The 17,023-nt window shown below is 36.8% G+C and overlaps 1 protein-coding gene across 2 annotated transcripts in view; it reads right to left on the reverse strand.

The window, feature by feature from the left end:
* The window catches only part of EDIL3 (EGF like repeats and discoidin domains 3), a 410,169-nt gene that overhangs the window by 212,579 nt on the left and 180,567 nt on the right, over nt 1-17,023 (reverse strand). For both annotated transcript variants that reach the window (XM_027038784.2, XM_027038776.2), the window contains one exon: nt 8,964-9,092. In XM_027038784.2, coding sequence (XP_026894585.1) covers nt 8,964-9,092 — 129 coding nt within the window. The remainder of the gene's footprint in view (nt 1-8,963; nt 9,093-17,023) is intronic.

The raw sequence follows: 17,023 nt of genomic DNA on the forward strand, positions 1-17,023 counted from the left end.
TTTTCACTCAGCTTAATTTCCTGGAGATTTATCGAAGTTATTGGATGTGTCCGCAGTTGCTTCCCCTTTATTGCTGAGTAATGTATGTACCACTGTTGGTTTAACCATTCACCTGTTGAAGAACATCTTGGCTGATCCTATTTTTAGCTATTATCCATAAAGCTCCTAAGAACAACCACTTATATATTTTTGTGTGAACTCAAGTTTTCATTTCTCTGGGATAAATGCCCAAGAGGGCAATTGCTGGGCCATATGGTAAATGTATGTACCATAGTTTTTATTACCCATTTCCCCATTAGAATGGAAGTCCTATGATACCAGCGACTTGGTTGTTTTGGATCAGTGCTGTATCCTAGTGTCCATAACAGTGCTCGGCACAGAGCAAGGAGTTAACATATATCTGTTGGATGAGTAGGCTTCAGAGCCTTATGGAGCCAATGTGCACAGATGCTATTGCTTTAAAACTGATTAAAGCCAAATGAGTCTGCAAAAAGTCTCTCTGGGAAAAATGGTAAAGATGAGAATAAGAGAGGTATGGCCATGGTGTCCCCTCAGGTGCCAGTTTGACCCTGAACGAAAGAGCTGTTAGGCTGAGCAGCTGTGTGTATAAAAGGATGTGTGAGTCTCTGAAAAAAAGTCACATGACTTTCCAGCCCCAAGGAACACAGAGTATCCCAATGTCATCAAAATGGCTGATACAGCTTCAGACCATGTACAGTTTCAAGGGCCTGGAGGGCCACCAGCAGAGGACAAAGTAGCCTACTTGTTAACAGTATTTTCAAGATGGGACCAAGCAGCAGAGTCAGGGAGCTTATATACTTTCCTAAGCACATGTTGGCAACCTGGCAAAATAGTAAGTAAGCTCCCCCCAAAATATTTATTAAATGTGTAAATAAATAAATTACTTCTTGACAGGATTGGGTAAAGCTTCAGGGGAGAATGAGGCCTTACATGGGTCACTGGGATGGACAATGATTGTTTACAGGACAGGAATGTGGAAATCAATGTTAAGAGCCCAAGGTGAGAAACCTGTTACATGCAAAAAAAAAAACATATTTTAAACTGTATTTGTGGTACTACCTATATTCCTGGACATCCTTTATATAATCATGAATGAATCAGTTCTAGAAGGTCAGGCCTATTAGTATAAACACAACACTTTCGTGTGTATAATTTTCTAGCAAAATTTGTTTAACATCTTTTTTGTCGAGATTTGTTTTCTTGACAAATTTCTTTTAATAGCAGTGGGAAAAAATCTTTAACTGTTATTAAAAGTGGCAATTTTCAAATATTTTGAGTTTGCGAATATGCAAATATCTCATTGCAAAAATCACAAATTATGTCTATATTTGAATAGTATAAATATCCATTATACGTATCTCAGTGCTCTTTGTAAGGCTCCTGCAAAGGATGAAAACACGAAAATTAAAATGCCTTGGAACTCTGATAGATTAAGGGATAACATATTTAAAAATTTTTTTTTAATGTTTATTTATTTTTGAGACAGAGAGAGACAGAGCATGAATGGGGGGAGGGTCAGAGAGAGAGGGAGACACAGAATGTGAAGCAGGCTCCAGGCTCGGAGCTGTCAGCACAGAACCTGATGCCGGGGCTCGTACTCACGGACTGTGAGATCATGACCTAAGCCGAAGTCGAACGCTTAACTGACTGAGCCACCCAGGAGTCCCTGGGTGGGGGGGTAACATATTTTACAAACAATAAGCCAATATCTTTCTCTGGACTGATTCTTTCAATCACTTCTTGCTGTAAATGGTTGAAAACGACAAAATTCAATAAGGTTGCATGATTATACATTTAGTGTGGGATTATGTTTGTGTACCCTAAGCTTGGCTTCTTTTTAAGTATTTTTCTGCTTAGTTTCTCAAAGGTATAGTAATTCCTCACAATATGGTTCTAGAACACTGATTCCCAACCTTGGCTGTACATTAGAATAATCTGGGGAGATTTTAAAACTCTTAACGCCATATTCCAGACCAATTAAATCATAGTCTCTGGGGTGGGAGCCAGGCATCCGTATTTTTCATAGGTCCCCAAGTGATTCTAATGTGCAGCCACAGTTGAGAATCAGTGTTCCAGAATAATTTGCATCAGTTTCAGGAGGGTGCTTATTAACAGTCAGACCTGGATCCACAATTATGTATATTAAATTGGAATATCTATGGATAAGCAAGAGAAATCTAAATATTTATCTGTAGTCCCAGCTGTACACTAAGTTTGAGAACCTTTGGCTTACACAGTTAAGGCGCCCAACACTGACCTGTAAAGTCACTGGTGAGCAGTAGAGTTAGAAATTTCAACCCACAGTCAGAAAATCTTTTGGAGTTTGAGACAAGTCTATTTTGGAAGTCTCTTTAGAGGTCTTGATTTAGCTAGTGTAGTTACATGGCTTGCAGGTGTCAGTAATAACTCCAGGTAAAGTTTCCGCACAGTTTTCAAGTAAATACTTTATTGGGGCAAACTGATCCTTCAGTGGAAAGTTAAAGAGGCCATTAAGCTAAAAGTAGAAAGAGTAATTTTTAAAAATAATAATTACTTATAAGAATCAGGGATGTTAAGACAAGAATTCTTACAGAAAAGCATAAAGCTGTGAATTGAGCTCCCCGTTGGCCCCCACTCATTTTTTTCCTTAAAAAAATTACAATTAAAATGTTTTTAGAGAAAGGGAAAAATTAAAGATCAATGGGAATCCCCATTATATTTAAAATTATTAGACCATCAGGGATAATTAACCCTTTAAAATATGTAAAGTATGTTTTCAAACCTCTCATCTAACACTAACAAGTATCCTGTTTAGGGAAGCAGGACAAAGGATTATTACTTTTTTTGTATGTAATGTTTTACTTCAAGCTTTAATTTAAATTCTAGTCAGTTAACATAGATGGTAAAGTTGGCTTCAGGTGTAGAATTTAGTGATTCATCACTTACATATTACACCCAGCACTCATCCCAACAAGTGCCCTCCTTAAAAACCATCGCTGACTTAGCCCATCCTCCACCCATCTCCCTCCATCAACCCTCAGGACAAAGGATTATTAATTCCAGTTTTTATAGACATGTTATTTCTAGCACATAACACAGTGTGAAGTTCTGAGTGTTTGTTAAATTGAATTATCGGATAGGAATTTTGAAGCACAGAACCATTAAGTGCTAATTGATCATTCATCAATTGGGCTAGAGACAGCTGCATTAAAAACCCTGGCCTAATCCAGAAGTCTCCCCTAATGGCAGGCTTCCCCCAGTGTAAACTGGAGAGTAAAGGCCACTCTTTGAGTTGTCCTTAGCCTGGTACACCCACAAACCATATGGATGCTTTTAACTATGTTGAGGGTACTGACCAAAGATTTTGATGCAATGGAGAGACGTGGGACCAGAGTCTGTATATTTACTAAGCACCACATAACACAGATAACATGTAATTGCCAAATATGTTATTAAGCCAATTACACATGATCCTCAAAATGGAAAATATCATTGGCTCACTCTGAGAAAAGGGAAATATTTGAGTTACAAAAGTAAAATGATTCATAGGCCCATGCTGCATCAGCTTGGAATCTATATCTTTCTTGCCCAGAATACAACTTCCTTTTTAATCTTGATCACATGGAATTCAAGTGCTTTCATTTTTTAGTCATTGAAGCAATCCTTCCCATAGATCTTAAAAAGCACTTTGATTTCCTTGCTGAATTCAATGCCAAGGTTTGTGACACAAATAAGCGCTTCATTTCAAAGATGGAAATCCTTATTGTATTACTGGTAAGTGTTTTCTAATGTTAGGTTAGAATTAATACTATTCATAAAGTCATAATAAGTATCTGAGTCAGAAAATAAAAATAAATAAATATTTGTTGAATGTATGAATCCATTAGTCAATAGTGCAAAATTAAGAGCAAACCGGTTTCAAATAGTTAGCATAACATATAAGGAGGAAAGTTTTAGATTCTGTGTTTTTCTGGCCAACTTCTTCAGTGGAAAAAGGGACTAGAGAGCATATTGTCTTCAGCTAATCTGATAAAATGGGCTATTTCTTTAAACCAGTCCTTTTTCTTTCAGGGCTTGGTGAACACCTAGATCAGCTCTCCTTCCTCAAAGAATAAGAACCACAAAAGTTTATGCTTAACAGGAATTGAAGGCTGGGAGCTGTGCACACATAGGGAACAATGCACAGAATGCATTCAGTGGTAAGGAGTTCTGGGAATGAAGAAATCATCCTTCCCAAAGGCATTAGATTTGTTACTAGGCAACAAAGAAAATATGATTACTTCTAGTCAGCCCAAAATGAGGCTCCCAGAAGAAAACTGTGTACTTAAAAATTCCTTTCAAAAGTCTAACCTTTAGACAATTTTGGTGCTCAATTCACCCTATAATTTACATTTTATAATGTATACACACATACACAAGCATGTATATACATATGATACATATATGTACATGTGTGTATTTCACATTATTCTATGGAATTTTAAGAGCATGTATAATTTGGTAATTCTATATAAAAATACTAATTATTATTAGTCTTATAAAATTATAACCTCTGCTACTGTCATGATAAAAAAATTCACACATAATGGCTAAAATCCAAAACACTAAAGTAACAAATGCTGGTGGGGTTACAGAACATTGGAACTCTCATCCATCACAGGTAAGTGTGCAAAATGGTACAACCACTGTGGAAGGCGGTTGGAAGTTTCTTACTTTTTTTTAAAGTGTTTATTTATTTATTTTGACACAGAGAGGGAGAGGGTGTGCATGCAAACAGGGGAGGGGCAGAGAGAGTGGGAGCATGCATGCATGCAGGAGAGGGGCAGAAAGCGGGGGGGGGGGGGAATCTTGAACAGGCTCCACACACTCAGCACAAAGCCTGAAACAGGGCTTGATCTAATGAACCATGAGATCATGGCCTAAGTTGAAATCAAGAGTCATGCTTAACTGACTGAGCCACCCAGGTGGCCCTGAGGTTTCTTACTCTTACATGCACTCTTACAAAATGACACAGCAATTGAACTCTTAGGTATTTACTCTGGTAAGTTTAAGACTGTCACACAAGACAAAAGAAAAAGCTGCACATGAATGTTTATAGCAGCACCATTATAACTGCCAGAAAGTTGAAAACAACTAAGGTGTTCTTTAATAGGAGAATGAATAAACAAACAGTGATACATCTATAAAATGCAATACTATTCAGTGGTTTTTTTTAAAGCCATTAAGACATGGAGGAACCTTACATATATATTGCTAAGTGAAAGAAGTTAGCCAGCAAAGGCTGCACACTATATTATTCCAGACACATACACTGCAGGATTCCAACTACATGACATTCTGGAAAAGGCAAAACGATAGAGGCAAAGATTAAAAAAAAAAAAAAATCAGTGCTTGCCAGGGATTTGGCAAAAGAAGAAGGGATGACTGGACAGAGCACAGAAGATTTTTAGGTCAGTGAAACCATTTACGAGGCTATGGTAGACATGATATTATGTATTTTTCAAAATCCATAGGGCTGTGTAATACAAAAAGTGAACCCTAATATAAACTATGGATGTCAGTTCAAAATAATCAATACTGTTTTATCAGTTATGAGAAATATGCCCTATTAATGCGAATGCTAGTAATAGGGGCAACAATACAGGCAGGTAGAGGGATAAATGGGAACTCACTGCTCAATTTCTCTGTAAACCTGAAACTGCTCCAAAATCTAAAATCCATTTATTAAAAAATCATATGTAGATAATATTAATTCTGTCACTGGAAACACTTTTTTCTAATTTGTAACATATTGACAAAATAGTTCTTAAAGTAAGTCTACTAATCATGTATTTATCATTCCTGTATCATGAAACTTAAATTTCTTTAGCTATATTCCAAAAGATATTTAATTCACATTCTGCCATATTGAACTAAATTAATAAGTTCCCCTTTTATGGCTATCTGAAGAAATTTTCAATGCTTTTTCCAAATGAAATGTTCATATTTTATTGGTACATTTCTTATTTTCATTGACTTTCAATATCGTCTTGATTTGCAAAAACAATAATAAGTATTTTTGCCTCTAATGTGGTGTTATATAACTGAATGCCAATTACTTTTAGCTACTGAAAGTCTTGTGCAGAATTTCTCAAACTTCAGTGTGTATGTGGGTGTCTACTGGGGATCATTTTGAAAAAACAGATTTCTGACTTAGTTAAGCGGTCCTGACAATCTACATTTCTAACAAGCTTCCAGGCAATTCTGATGCATGACCCCACACTTTGAGCAGCAAGGCTCTAGAGCACATCTGGGCCATGAAACTATTGCCATTGTGAAGAATAAACCCAGATACCCAGCAGTTCTTACAAGGGATTAAATTGCTGCTTTTTGTTTGTTTGTTTGTTTGTTTGTTTGTTTGTTTCCCCTATCTGAAAAAGCTCCCAGGGAACCCAAAACTTCTAAATCTACTTTTCCAATATATAATCCTTTTCAATTTCATCTATGAAGAGAATGGCTTGATAACCTTTGTACAGTAAGCAACCTACCCATTTAGTCAAAATACTCTCCTAGTTTGCATGAACCGAAGACCATCTGTTTCTAGTTCAATTACTTGATTTATATATCTTCAATTGCAGAAAGATCAGACAACTGGCTCAAGGTCACTTAACCAATAACTGCAAAGGTCAGATCTAAATCCAGGTCTCTGAATCCAAATCTAGTCCTTTTCCCTCCATTCTCTGTTGTTTCTGACAATGATGCACTCCAAAGAATAGTGACTAGTTTGTTGAGACCACAAAATCCCAATTCTGAATTGAAAATCTCAGCCACAGGCTTGCCAGTGCAATTCCTAACATGGATTTAAAATCTTGTTTGGAACCAGGTACAATAAGGGAGAGAATTTCTTTGTGCTTCAAAATAAGCCCTGGAATTCAAAGAAATTATGTGGATTAATGAGCTTATTTGAATACAGTGTAAGGTAGGAGAGAAAAGGCTTCGATGTTCCACCATGGAGAATGGAAGCGAGAATAGTTTGCTTTATTTCTCAAAACCTGGTGGTTCTCTTGAAAGAATTCATAGCCAACCATGTATGGGAGTCAGAAGCAGGTGGACGCTTCTCCAGGACCCTGTCCAGGGCAACCTCCCTTATATTGGGACTATCAAATGATGACCAGATGTCTTCAATGGAACTTCCAAGCTATTAAAGGTAATTGAAACTAAATTTTTCTTCACAATATGAAGAAAACAAGATGACCAAGAGATGTGAAAAAAATTTTATGCCATTGTATAGATATTATTAGTTGGAGCTTATATTTAGGCTCTCTCAACCTCTGGTTTAAGGACCAGCCACAACTTCACACTGATATCAGCAGTAGGTTAGGGTTAGAGACTTCATCAATACAAAATATTTAAGTGACATTAGGGTCCACATATGCCTTCTAAATACAGTAAGAATCCTTGTATACTCTTACCCTCTCCCTCCTCGAGCCCTGCAGCATAGAAAAGAAAAAGGAAGGGTGATCTGACCTTGGGAGAAATTCCTGCCTCTGAACATTTGACAGCATCCCATTATGAAAATTCTGTTCTCATTTCAAGGGAAGATTCCTCTGTAAGTGTGTGTTTGGATGTAAGTGGCTCAACTGAGGTGCTCAAGTGGGTGACCAGACTGTCTTCCTATAGGCCCTGCTGACACCATATCACAAATATTTGTAAACAATGAAGATTAGTAATGTTCTCTTTACGGGATTAAGTGAATGTCAAAGCAGCCAAGACTTTGGGCTCCCATGTCTGTCTATCTGGGGATGTTCTGAGGTGTTCATGTGTGAATGCTGAGCAATAATGCTATAATAAGGGAGAATCAGCCTTGGCAATTCTGGACCCAGTCTGAGAAAAATCAGTAGCCTCTCAGTTCCTTGTGGGTGATCTGAGCCCTGAGAGATAATTATAGGCAGTTTAGGTGCCTGTTGTAAAGAGCACAAATGCTACCGTACTATAACCGTCTTGCACAGAACTTATACTATAAATTCCCAGTCACGGCAAGTTTCCAGAAAAGTACATTCTTCCCCCACAGTCGCAGAGCCAGGAGGCATTCTATGTTGTTTGCTGGTGGTTGGAAATCTGGCTCTAGATGACATATCCAGCTTTGCCTTACTCATTCCTAACACCATGGTCTTAACCATCACTCCAACAATTAGGGCTCATGTATTCATTCCCCACTCTTACTACCAGGTACCATTCCTGCATTCCCCTCCCTCTGATCAAAATCCTCTCCCTCTCCCAAGACTCAGCTCACATGGGACATCCTCCATAAGATCCTGCCCTGACAGCATCCCATCCACTGTGGCTTCCCTGCTTGTTGCACCCCTACCACAGATAAAGACCCCCAACCACTCACTTGGAATTTCTGTTGAGCCACACTTCTAAGAAGACAGCATCACGAGCAGTCCTATTTTGTTTAACTTCCCAGGATAAATAAGAACGGGGATAAAAGAGAGAAGTGCAGATAATACATTTATTGAACTTTCAAAGATTTTTGTGCTAAAAATGCCAACATTGGAAGCAGGAGGAAACTGGATTGCTGAGAGGGCTGGGTGGGCAGTTTTCTTTTATGAGTGTATCTCTGAAGCTAATCAACAGAATAATATCTGGGAAGCATGAAGAATATAGCTTCAGGACAAGTGTGAAAGAAAGAGGCAGATAGTTTAAAATAAAAGGCAACACTTTGCAAGTATGGCTGGACAATATTGAAAAAGGCTGACACCATGAAGCTATTAGCCCCATATACCACTGGGAGGATTGAGACATAGTCCAGGAGTCCTCAGCAGGAGATGTGGTATATTCAGTGGGAGAGAGGTGGCATTATTCAACTCTCAGGGTTCTCTGTTGCTGGAAGCTTCTATCAGTCTACTACCAATAAGAATGATAATGACTTGCATACTTTGCAATCAATAATAATAAAAGCACAATGACTGGGGATGACTTACTGTGCTGACAGTGAATCCCATTAAATCCTCGAGGACATTTACAAACATAACCTATGAACGTGTCCCCTCGGTAAGCCTCACTGATTTCGCAGGTTCCTCCATTATGGCATGGGTTAGGAATGCAGGGACCTGAAAGGCAGAAAAAAAAAAAAACACAATTGCTGCATGATACATATGCTTTAAAGTAGATACTGGGCCAACATTTTGCAATTAACAGTTTTATAGGTATTACATACATATTTATAGATATTTATAAATATTTATAGATATTTATAGATATCTATATCTATAATATAGATATAATCTATATCTATATCTAATACAATCTATATCTATAATATCATATTTATAGATATTTATATTTCTGAATATTCTTGGTATAGGAAATAGAGTTGTTATATGGGCTCTAATAGCCTGGGATTGAATCCTGGTTTCGCCACCTTCTAACCATGTGGCCTTGGAGGATTTAGCTAACCTCTCTGTACCTCATTGTCACCCTGTGTTAAATGTTGGAATTATTAGAATCTATCTCAAAAGGTGATGATACAGATGAAAAAGAATTTGTATGTATCAAACACCCAGAAAAATGTTTGTCACTTACTAAGGAGTCAAAAACAATATTAGCACTAAGCAAAATACCGGTATTAAGGTTTCCAAATTGTAAAATATCTTCTGCGTGTTTAAAAAGTAATACTGAATGGCAATTTCTGGAGTTATTAATACTGAAGAGCTTTTGTAAACCTGCAGGTGAAAATAGCATAAACTTACAAATGACCGTAGCCACATAGTCCAAGGTACTATGGACACCTGGTTGCAATACCTTTACTGACTATTTATGAGTTTGTGGTGAGGCAGGCTTCTACAAATCACAATTTTTACCAGTCTGTAAGAAGTAGCTCATCAAAAGTTACAAATATAGGGGGAAAAGGGCTGATAGTCATTTTTAAGCTTTGAGAAAGTGACTTTACCAAAGTTACTGGTACCTGTTAACAGGCACTAGAAGTGTGGTGTCTGATCTCCCTTGGAGAAAAGCAGCTATTAGCACTATGAAGGTATGGACCTGGGCCAGTCCTGCCTAACTCAGGGCTCCTCTAGTGCACATTCTCTACTCTGGGGTGCCCCTTTGGTATGGCTGAGATTTTCTCAAGTGGCACGGCAGTCCCAGGCTTTTTTAATAGATCTTCCTTCCTTTCTTTTCTCTTTTGGAAGTGACAGGTTTGTGTCACAGTCTGAAGGCTAATCCTACCTACTCTTGCTTCTTTCACCCTTTGTCCATCACAGACATTCTCACCCAATCTTTTGTACCTCTAATTTTGTCTTACGGTTTGCTTCTATGGAAGCGATGCTAATTGACCCAGGGCAGAATACAGCCTAGGAATAGTGAAGAAGGGAAGAGAGACGTTGAAGGAACTATCAACTCTCACTGCGAGATGAAGAAAGGCCAAGGAAAAATATATAGCAGTCTCTAATTTTGTGTTTTTAAATTTTGTTTAACTAAAAAGACTAGAACACGAGTGAAAGAAAAACCACCAAAGAGAAAGTTAAGACGTTCAGATTAGAAAAGAAAGAAGATTAATTAAACAGCGTGACTATGTATGACAAAGTAAATGCCTGAGTCCCGGAGGAAGATTAGTCAAGAAAGGAGCATGTGCTTTCAGCAGAGAGTAGAGAGGAGGCAACAGGGTTGGTCACAAGAATAGTGATAACTTGAAGCAATTGGGAGAGAGCTCCATTAGGCTAGGCTGTTGGAAGAGTCCAACAGTGAATGGCTCCTCAAGCATGGGACAAAGTCATTTAGAGACTTACAGATAGAAAAGGAAATTCACCATCATCACTTTGAGCTTCCAACAGGAAACACTTAGGGGTTGAGAAACATTGTCTTGCATGGAGGCAAGACTAAAGTTTAATTGCTTTCTCCAGCAACTGTCTTTGAAACTCAGTTTCTTTCAGTTTAAAATTTCATGAAATTCAACAGTTGTGGAATCTAACAAGAATATGCATGAAATACAGCACCTTGTGGTAACTCTGGATCATGTTGATAGGGTTAACTTTCAAAAAGTGAAAAGAAATTAGTATATCTGTGATTTTTTTCCAGATACCTTCACATCAATTAAAAACAATGCATTTATTTAAGTAGGTAGTTTTGTGCGGTGTGGTATATTAATTAAACTAACCCACACCTGCCAGTTGGTACACTGCCAATGTTTAAGACAGGAAGAAAGAACTGCACCAATGATCTGTTTTGTAGCAAATGGAATCAGGTTTCTTCCATTGCTAGAATATGCAAATCATGTCACAGAACCTCTTCTTTCTCAGTTTTTCCTTCTTCCCTCTCCCAAAATAATTCACGTCTGATGGTACCTTACAATTTATAAATTCTTTTCACATACATAGTCACTTTGTTTCTCTTAGCTACTCCATGAGGTCACTGTCATTACCATTAGCCTTAAAAAAAAGGTAGGGCACAAATATCAGATAATGTTTCTCAAATGAACCTCTATGAGTGATGCCTATAGGTCTCAAACTAAGAGTCTGTGATCCCGAAACCTACATTTTTTTAGAGACTGAAAAGGTGGGGAAGGGAGAATGAAAAAAAAATTGATTTAGTATTTTGATTCATCAGTTCACTTCAAAATAAGAAAAGCCATGACAGTTTTTTTATTAACTGATAAGTGTTAGCCATGCATATAACTGCTAGAGAAAAAAATATGTAAGTAATTACACTCAATGAATTATATAATTTTAAATAAGGAGTCTTGGAAATAACCTAATCCAATCTTTCAATTTTGCAGATGAGGAAACAAAGTCTAATAAGAATTCAGTCATTTTTCAAACTAAAAACAAAACAAAACAAAACAAACAAACAAACAAAACCAAAAAAACAAAACAAAACAAAACAAAACCCTAATATAAGAAAAGTTGGGTTTAAGGATTTGTATTAGGAGGAAAACAGTTTTAAGTTATTAAAACCAAAAATGATCAAGCTATTCTTGCCTCTTAAAGAGCATGATGTCGTTTATATTTGAGAGAAAGTAAACCTTTTCTATGCTCTCTTCCTCTTAAAAAGTTGGGTGAGGGAGGGATTAACAACAACAAAAAAGGCTGAAATAGTAAGGCTTTCATCAGTTCTTAGGAACCGTTAAAGCCATGATTCCATGGAGGGTGGTCTATGGAAGTCACTTTGAAGAACGAGGGGCAAACAGCAGCTTGCAAGCCTACTGCACCTTAGAAAAGTAGTGGCTCAAAGTTGAGGATGAGTTAATGGCTCTGCATAATAAAGGGAAGAACTAAGGAATGGATGGAGAAAACCCAGAAGAGGAGACCCAAGGCTGAGCTGGAAGTGGACTTGAGGGACAGAGTAGGGTCAAACAGTATGCTGTGAGGCTGTAATATGTTAAGAAAAGTAGCTAGTAAAAAAGCATGGCATCTAAAATTCAGGTTTAAGTTGTTAGCACAGCTCCTGTGTGAACTGTCTCTGCTGGAGCATCCAGATCTACATTTAGTCCGCTAGATGCACAAACCTGTGTGTGGTGTTTGGGGAAATCAAGAGGAAAGGGCTGTGCCATTCATCCACCTTATACTGGTGGAAAGGAAGAAACGTTACAGCACATGAAGCCCAGGGGATTCAAGATGAGATAGGTGGCAGAAGACAGAGCTGACAGGGTACCTAAAGTTTGAGACACTAGATATTTCCTGAGGGCATAGGTGAAGCCTGCTTGGCAATCTTGGTGCAACCTCTGGGATTCCCAAAAGATAGGAGTTAGAGCGTTGGGGCTGATTTCATTTACAACCCAAAGAACATCATGACCTCAGCTGACATCTAAGTTTCAGAAAAAGATTACCTGTTAACTGAGGTTGTGACTGCTGTTATTTTTCCTATTCTAAGAAATTCTATGATTTTCATTCAAAGGGTGAGGATGAGGCAAAGTAAATGGGACAAGGATTTAACCTTTCTAGAGTGCCTTATATGCTAAGCAACATGAAGTATACACAGTATTCTAACTAATGCTCTGTAAGAAGATATCTTCATTTTAGAGGCCAGAAAACAGGCTTGCTCACAGACGTTAAGCGGCATGCCTAACTGGAAGAGGCAAGATTATAACACACTCTGCCTGACTATAAATCTATGCACTTTCTATTGAGCCACACTCCCTGCCATGTTGAAGGTCTGTATATTAATATGTTAATCTTGATAGATGCAAACAGAATCAGCATGAATTCACTAAGCATGTTCCTATAAATAATGCAGGACTCCAAAGCCTTCCTAAACGGAAATATTTCAGAGTGTTTTCAGCAAATGGATCAGGGTGTATTAGATATTATAAATATAGATAGATAAGCTCTGCTATACTAACAGTGCTCCTTTCTCCATTTCAGCTATGTTTGAAATCAACTGAAAAATATGTATATTTCGCCAATAATATTTTGTAATTACATATTTGTATGTATATAGTCTTGCTTGCACTATGAGGATAAGAAAAAAATTGACTCCGTCTAACACAGAGATTTTGTTTGTTTGCTTGTTTGTCCGTCCCTAATAACCATATTGTGAAACTTATGGTGTATGCCTTGTACATACTCTTTTGGAGTACTCATGACAGAGTGTCCCTTTTCCCCATTAGACCATAAGTTCTCTATGGGCAGTGTCATGTACATAGTAGGTGGTGGATAAATTTTGAATAAACAAGGGTATGACAAAATGAGTGATGACCATTACATCTTTTGCATAAATCCCATTCAAATTTATGTTTATAAGATACCAAATTCTTTTGGTTTTTCACTAGATAATTAATTAGGATACCTTCTGTAACTTTTCTACACCTTTCAAGGTTCAAGTTCTTTAAATCTGTAATTAAGTTCCAGTATTTTTCATCTCCAATAGAGTTTAAGCTTCAAAAGTATTACAAGTGTAATACCACTACAATTGTAAATAACAGATCATTAAAATGTAAACTTTTGCATAATAAGTACATGTATCTTAATTCTTTGGCAAATATAGAATCAAGAAAAATGTAACATTGTATCATCTCATCAATAGTGTTTTGTTCTCCTAATATGCCAAATCCTGTGTAAATAAAGACATTCATTTAAAGCATTAGCAAGATGAAATAATCAGAATATATAAATTAGTACATAAAGGCAATAACATAAATGTAGCCGAAAGTCTCAACTCACAGAATTTGCTTGTTAGCCAAAACGTTTTGTAGTTTGATATTAAATAGTGATAATTAAAGTATATATCAACTCTTTCCAGGTTTGTTTCTCCAAGTGGTAAATGCGCTAATCATATGAGAATTAGAGATCCCAGGAAACTCTCTTTCTGTTTTTGTGTTTTCCCTCGTCCAACATATCAACTGTTTTACATGGAAAATAAGTTATTATGTTAAGGTTTTGGCATACTGATAAATAATCATCATCACCTACAGCATATATTATTGCTCGTACTGTGAAGGTGAGAAACACACAGGCCCTGACTTTGATCAACACAGAGTGTTTTGGTTTTGGTTTTTGGTTTTGGTTGTTCTGATTTCAGGTTAAATAACATTTATTCATTAGGCACCTGTTATGTTCTAAGCACTCTACTAGTAATTTGGATAGATATTTTCAATAGAATTAAAATAGTCAGCAGCTGGAAGAGTAGGTTCACAACACAAGAAAATATTTAGTTATCCAGTTTATGCATCTCACTTATTAAAGGTAATTTTAATGGCTATGCTTTATTGCAAATATAATATACTCAGTATATGTGTGTGTGTGTACGTATATATCCATACATAGAGAGAGTTTACATAATGGTTTCTGGAAATTTAATTCTAGGGTTTCCTTAGTGAAATCACATTAACAAATGTTTGCAATATGGCCACATTCTTCACTTTTACTGCCAAAACTTTGGTATATTTAGGGCATCTCATATTTTTTCTGTAACATGTAAGCATACATATATATATATATATTGCTTATATATAGCTTTGAAAACAAATTTATAGCAGAGCAAAATTTTAAAACAAATAAGAATTATTCAACCACTTAGAGCTGATAAAAACAAAATAGGACAAAGATGATCTTAATTCCTTTCCACTTCAAAAGTCTCTTTTAAAAGGTTTGCTTCCTTTTGTATTATAGCTATATAAAAGGAGTATATACAGTGGTGGTTACAAGCTTCATTTCTAATTAGTTTTCATAAAAGTACAAATCATCTGATTAGACAACAACACTTGGTAATATCACTCTTAACTATAAAAGTATAAGTGGACTTTTAAGATACAAAAGGCTTCAGGGACTTTTAAAATCAATAATGCTATAATACTTTTGTAGGTAATCTTTAGGTAGCTCCTAACACAATGGGGACAGTATATGATCAATGTTAATGAACAACTGAATTCCACAGCATGTTTTCCAGGCATTTTTATGCAAGCTCATATAAGAGTGTCAGCAAGATTAATTGTTCACAAAAGTAATGGATCTATATGGTTTGCTACTTTTCTGCATTTAACTCCTCACAATCTCAACAGTAGAGAGGTGAAGTTTTTTCCATATGTGTAACATGGTTAGTTTTTCACACATTCAGAGACTATGCCCCAAATCATGAATGCCTTATAGTATGTAAGCAGATTATTAGGAAGCAAATAGGTGAACCCTCTCTTGCGGTTATGTGTACATAGTCTTGGCCAACTTTACAAATTATTCCCCCCAAACGCTGGCAGTTAGATATTAAAAATAAATGTACATTTTAGATTATATAATAAGGAAATGCCAATCAGACAATCACCAGAGCACAGTTTCACTAGCTGTTCTTGCAGTAGAATAAAAAAGAAACAGTTACTACCCAAAAGTTCACTTCAAAATCTGGTCTTAAAAACACATTAAAGCCCTCTTATTATACTGTTGCTTTTACATTTAATAAGGTTTGAACATGTTGGCAGTTGCCATTTTGAGCCAGTGCCACTCTATTTTAAAACTAGTTTGAAAAAGAAAAAAAATATTCTGGGAACGTTGACATGACTGATGCTTCTCAAACCATTTTTTTTTTTTTGCTTCTTGTTTTTCTTTCCTCCTCCTCCTCTCTCTTTACATTTAAAAATGTAAAGTGCAAATTCAGCCATTTGAAGGGAAAAATTATCTGTGGGTGTTTTGTACATATAAAGGCAGGCAAAGTATAAAAAACCTAAAACATTCCATTTTAGAGGAGGAATGAGAAAATTTAACAAATTGTTCTTTAAATGTAAAAATATTTGAATAGCTTATAAAAATTGAAATCTGGGGCTAAACAGAGTTGTTGTTTTTAAATACCTGCCAATAAACTTTCTCCTCAAGAATTAATACTGGACTCCTTATATAGAATTGCCCACAGGAAAGCACTGAGATAATTAGTGGCTAAAGACATGTTTTTAGAGTCCCTACATAACAAAGTCCTGCAAAGTGGGTGGCTTCAAACAACAGAAACTTATTCTTTCAAAGTTCTGTAGTCTGGAAGTCTGAAACCAAGGTGTCCGGAGGACCAATCTCTCTCTGAAGTCTCAAGGGAAAAATCTGTTCTGGTCTCTTCCAGCCTCTGGTGACTCCTACATTCCTAGGTTTATAGTAGCATAACTGTAAAGTCTGCCTTCAATCTCATGTACCTTTGTCCCTGCATTTCCATGTGTTCACTCCTCTTCTTACAAGGACACCAGTCATTGGATTCAGGGCCCAGTCTAATCCAGGATTATTTCATCTCAAGATCCTTAATTAATTACATCTGCAAAGCCCTTTTGATGATCTGAACTTTGTTCTCCCAAAATTCATGTTGAAGCCATAAACTCCATTGTCTCAGGATGTGACTATATGTGGAGACATGGACTTTAAAGTAATTAAGATTAAACAAGGTCCTATGGGTGGGCCCTAATCCAAACCAACTTCCCTTACCAGAAGAGGAAATTTGGACACACAAAAGAGACATCAGTGATATGCATACACAGAAAAAAAAAAGCCACGTGAGGACAAAGCAAGAAGTTGGCTATGTACAACCCAAGGAGAAAGGCTTCATGAGGAATCAAACCTGCTGACACCTTGACCTTGCACTT

The sequence above is a fragment of the Acinonyx jubatus genome, chromosome A1, assembly GCF_027475565.1.
Source record: "Acinonyx jubatus isolate Ajub_Pintada_27869175 chromosome A1, VMU_Ajub_asm_v1.0, whole genome shotgun sequence".
Taxonomy (NCBI): domain Eukaryota; kingdom Metazoa; phylum Chordata; class Mammalia; order Carnivora; family Felidae; genus Acinonyx; species Acinonyx jubatus.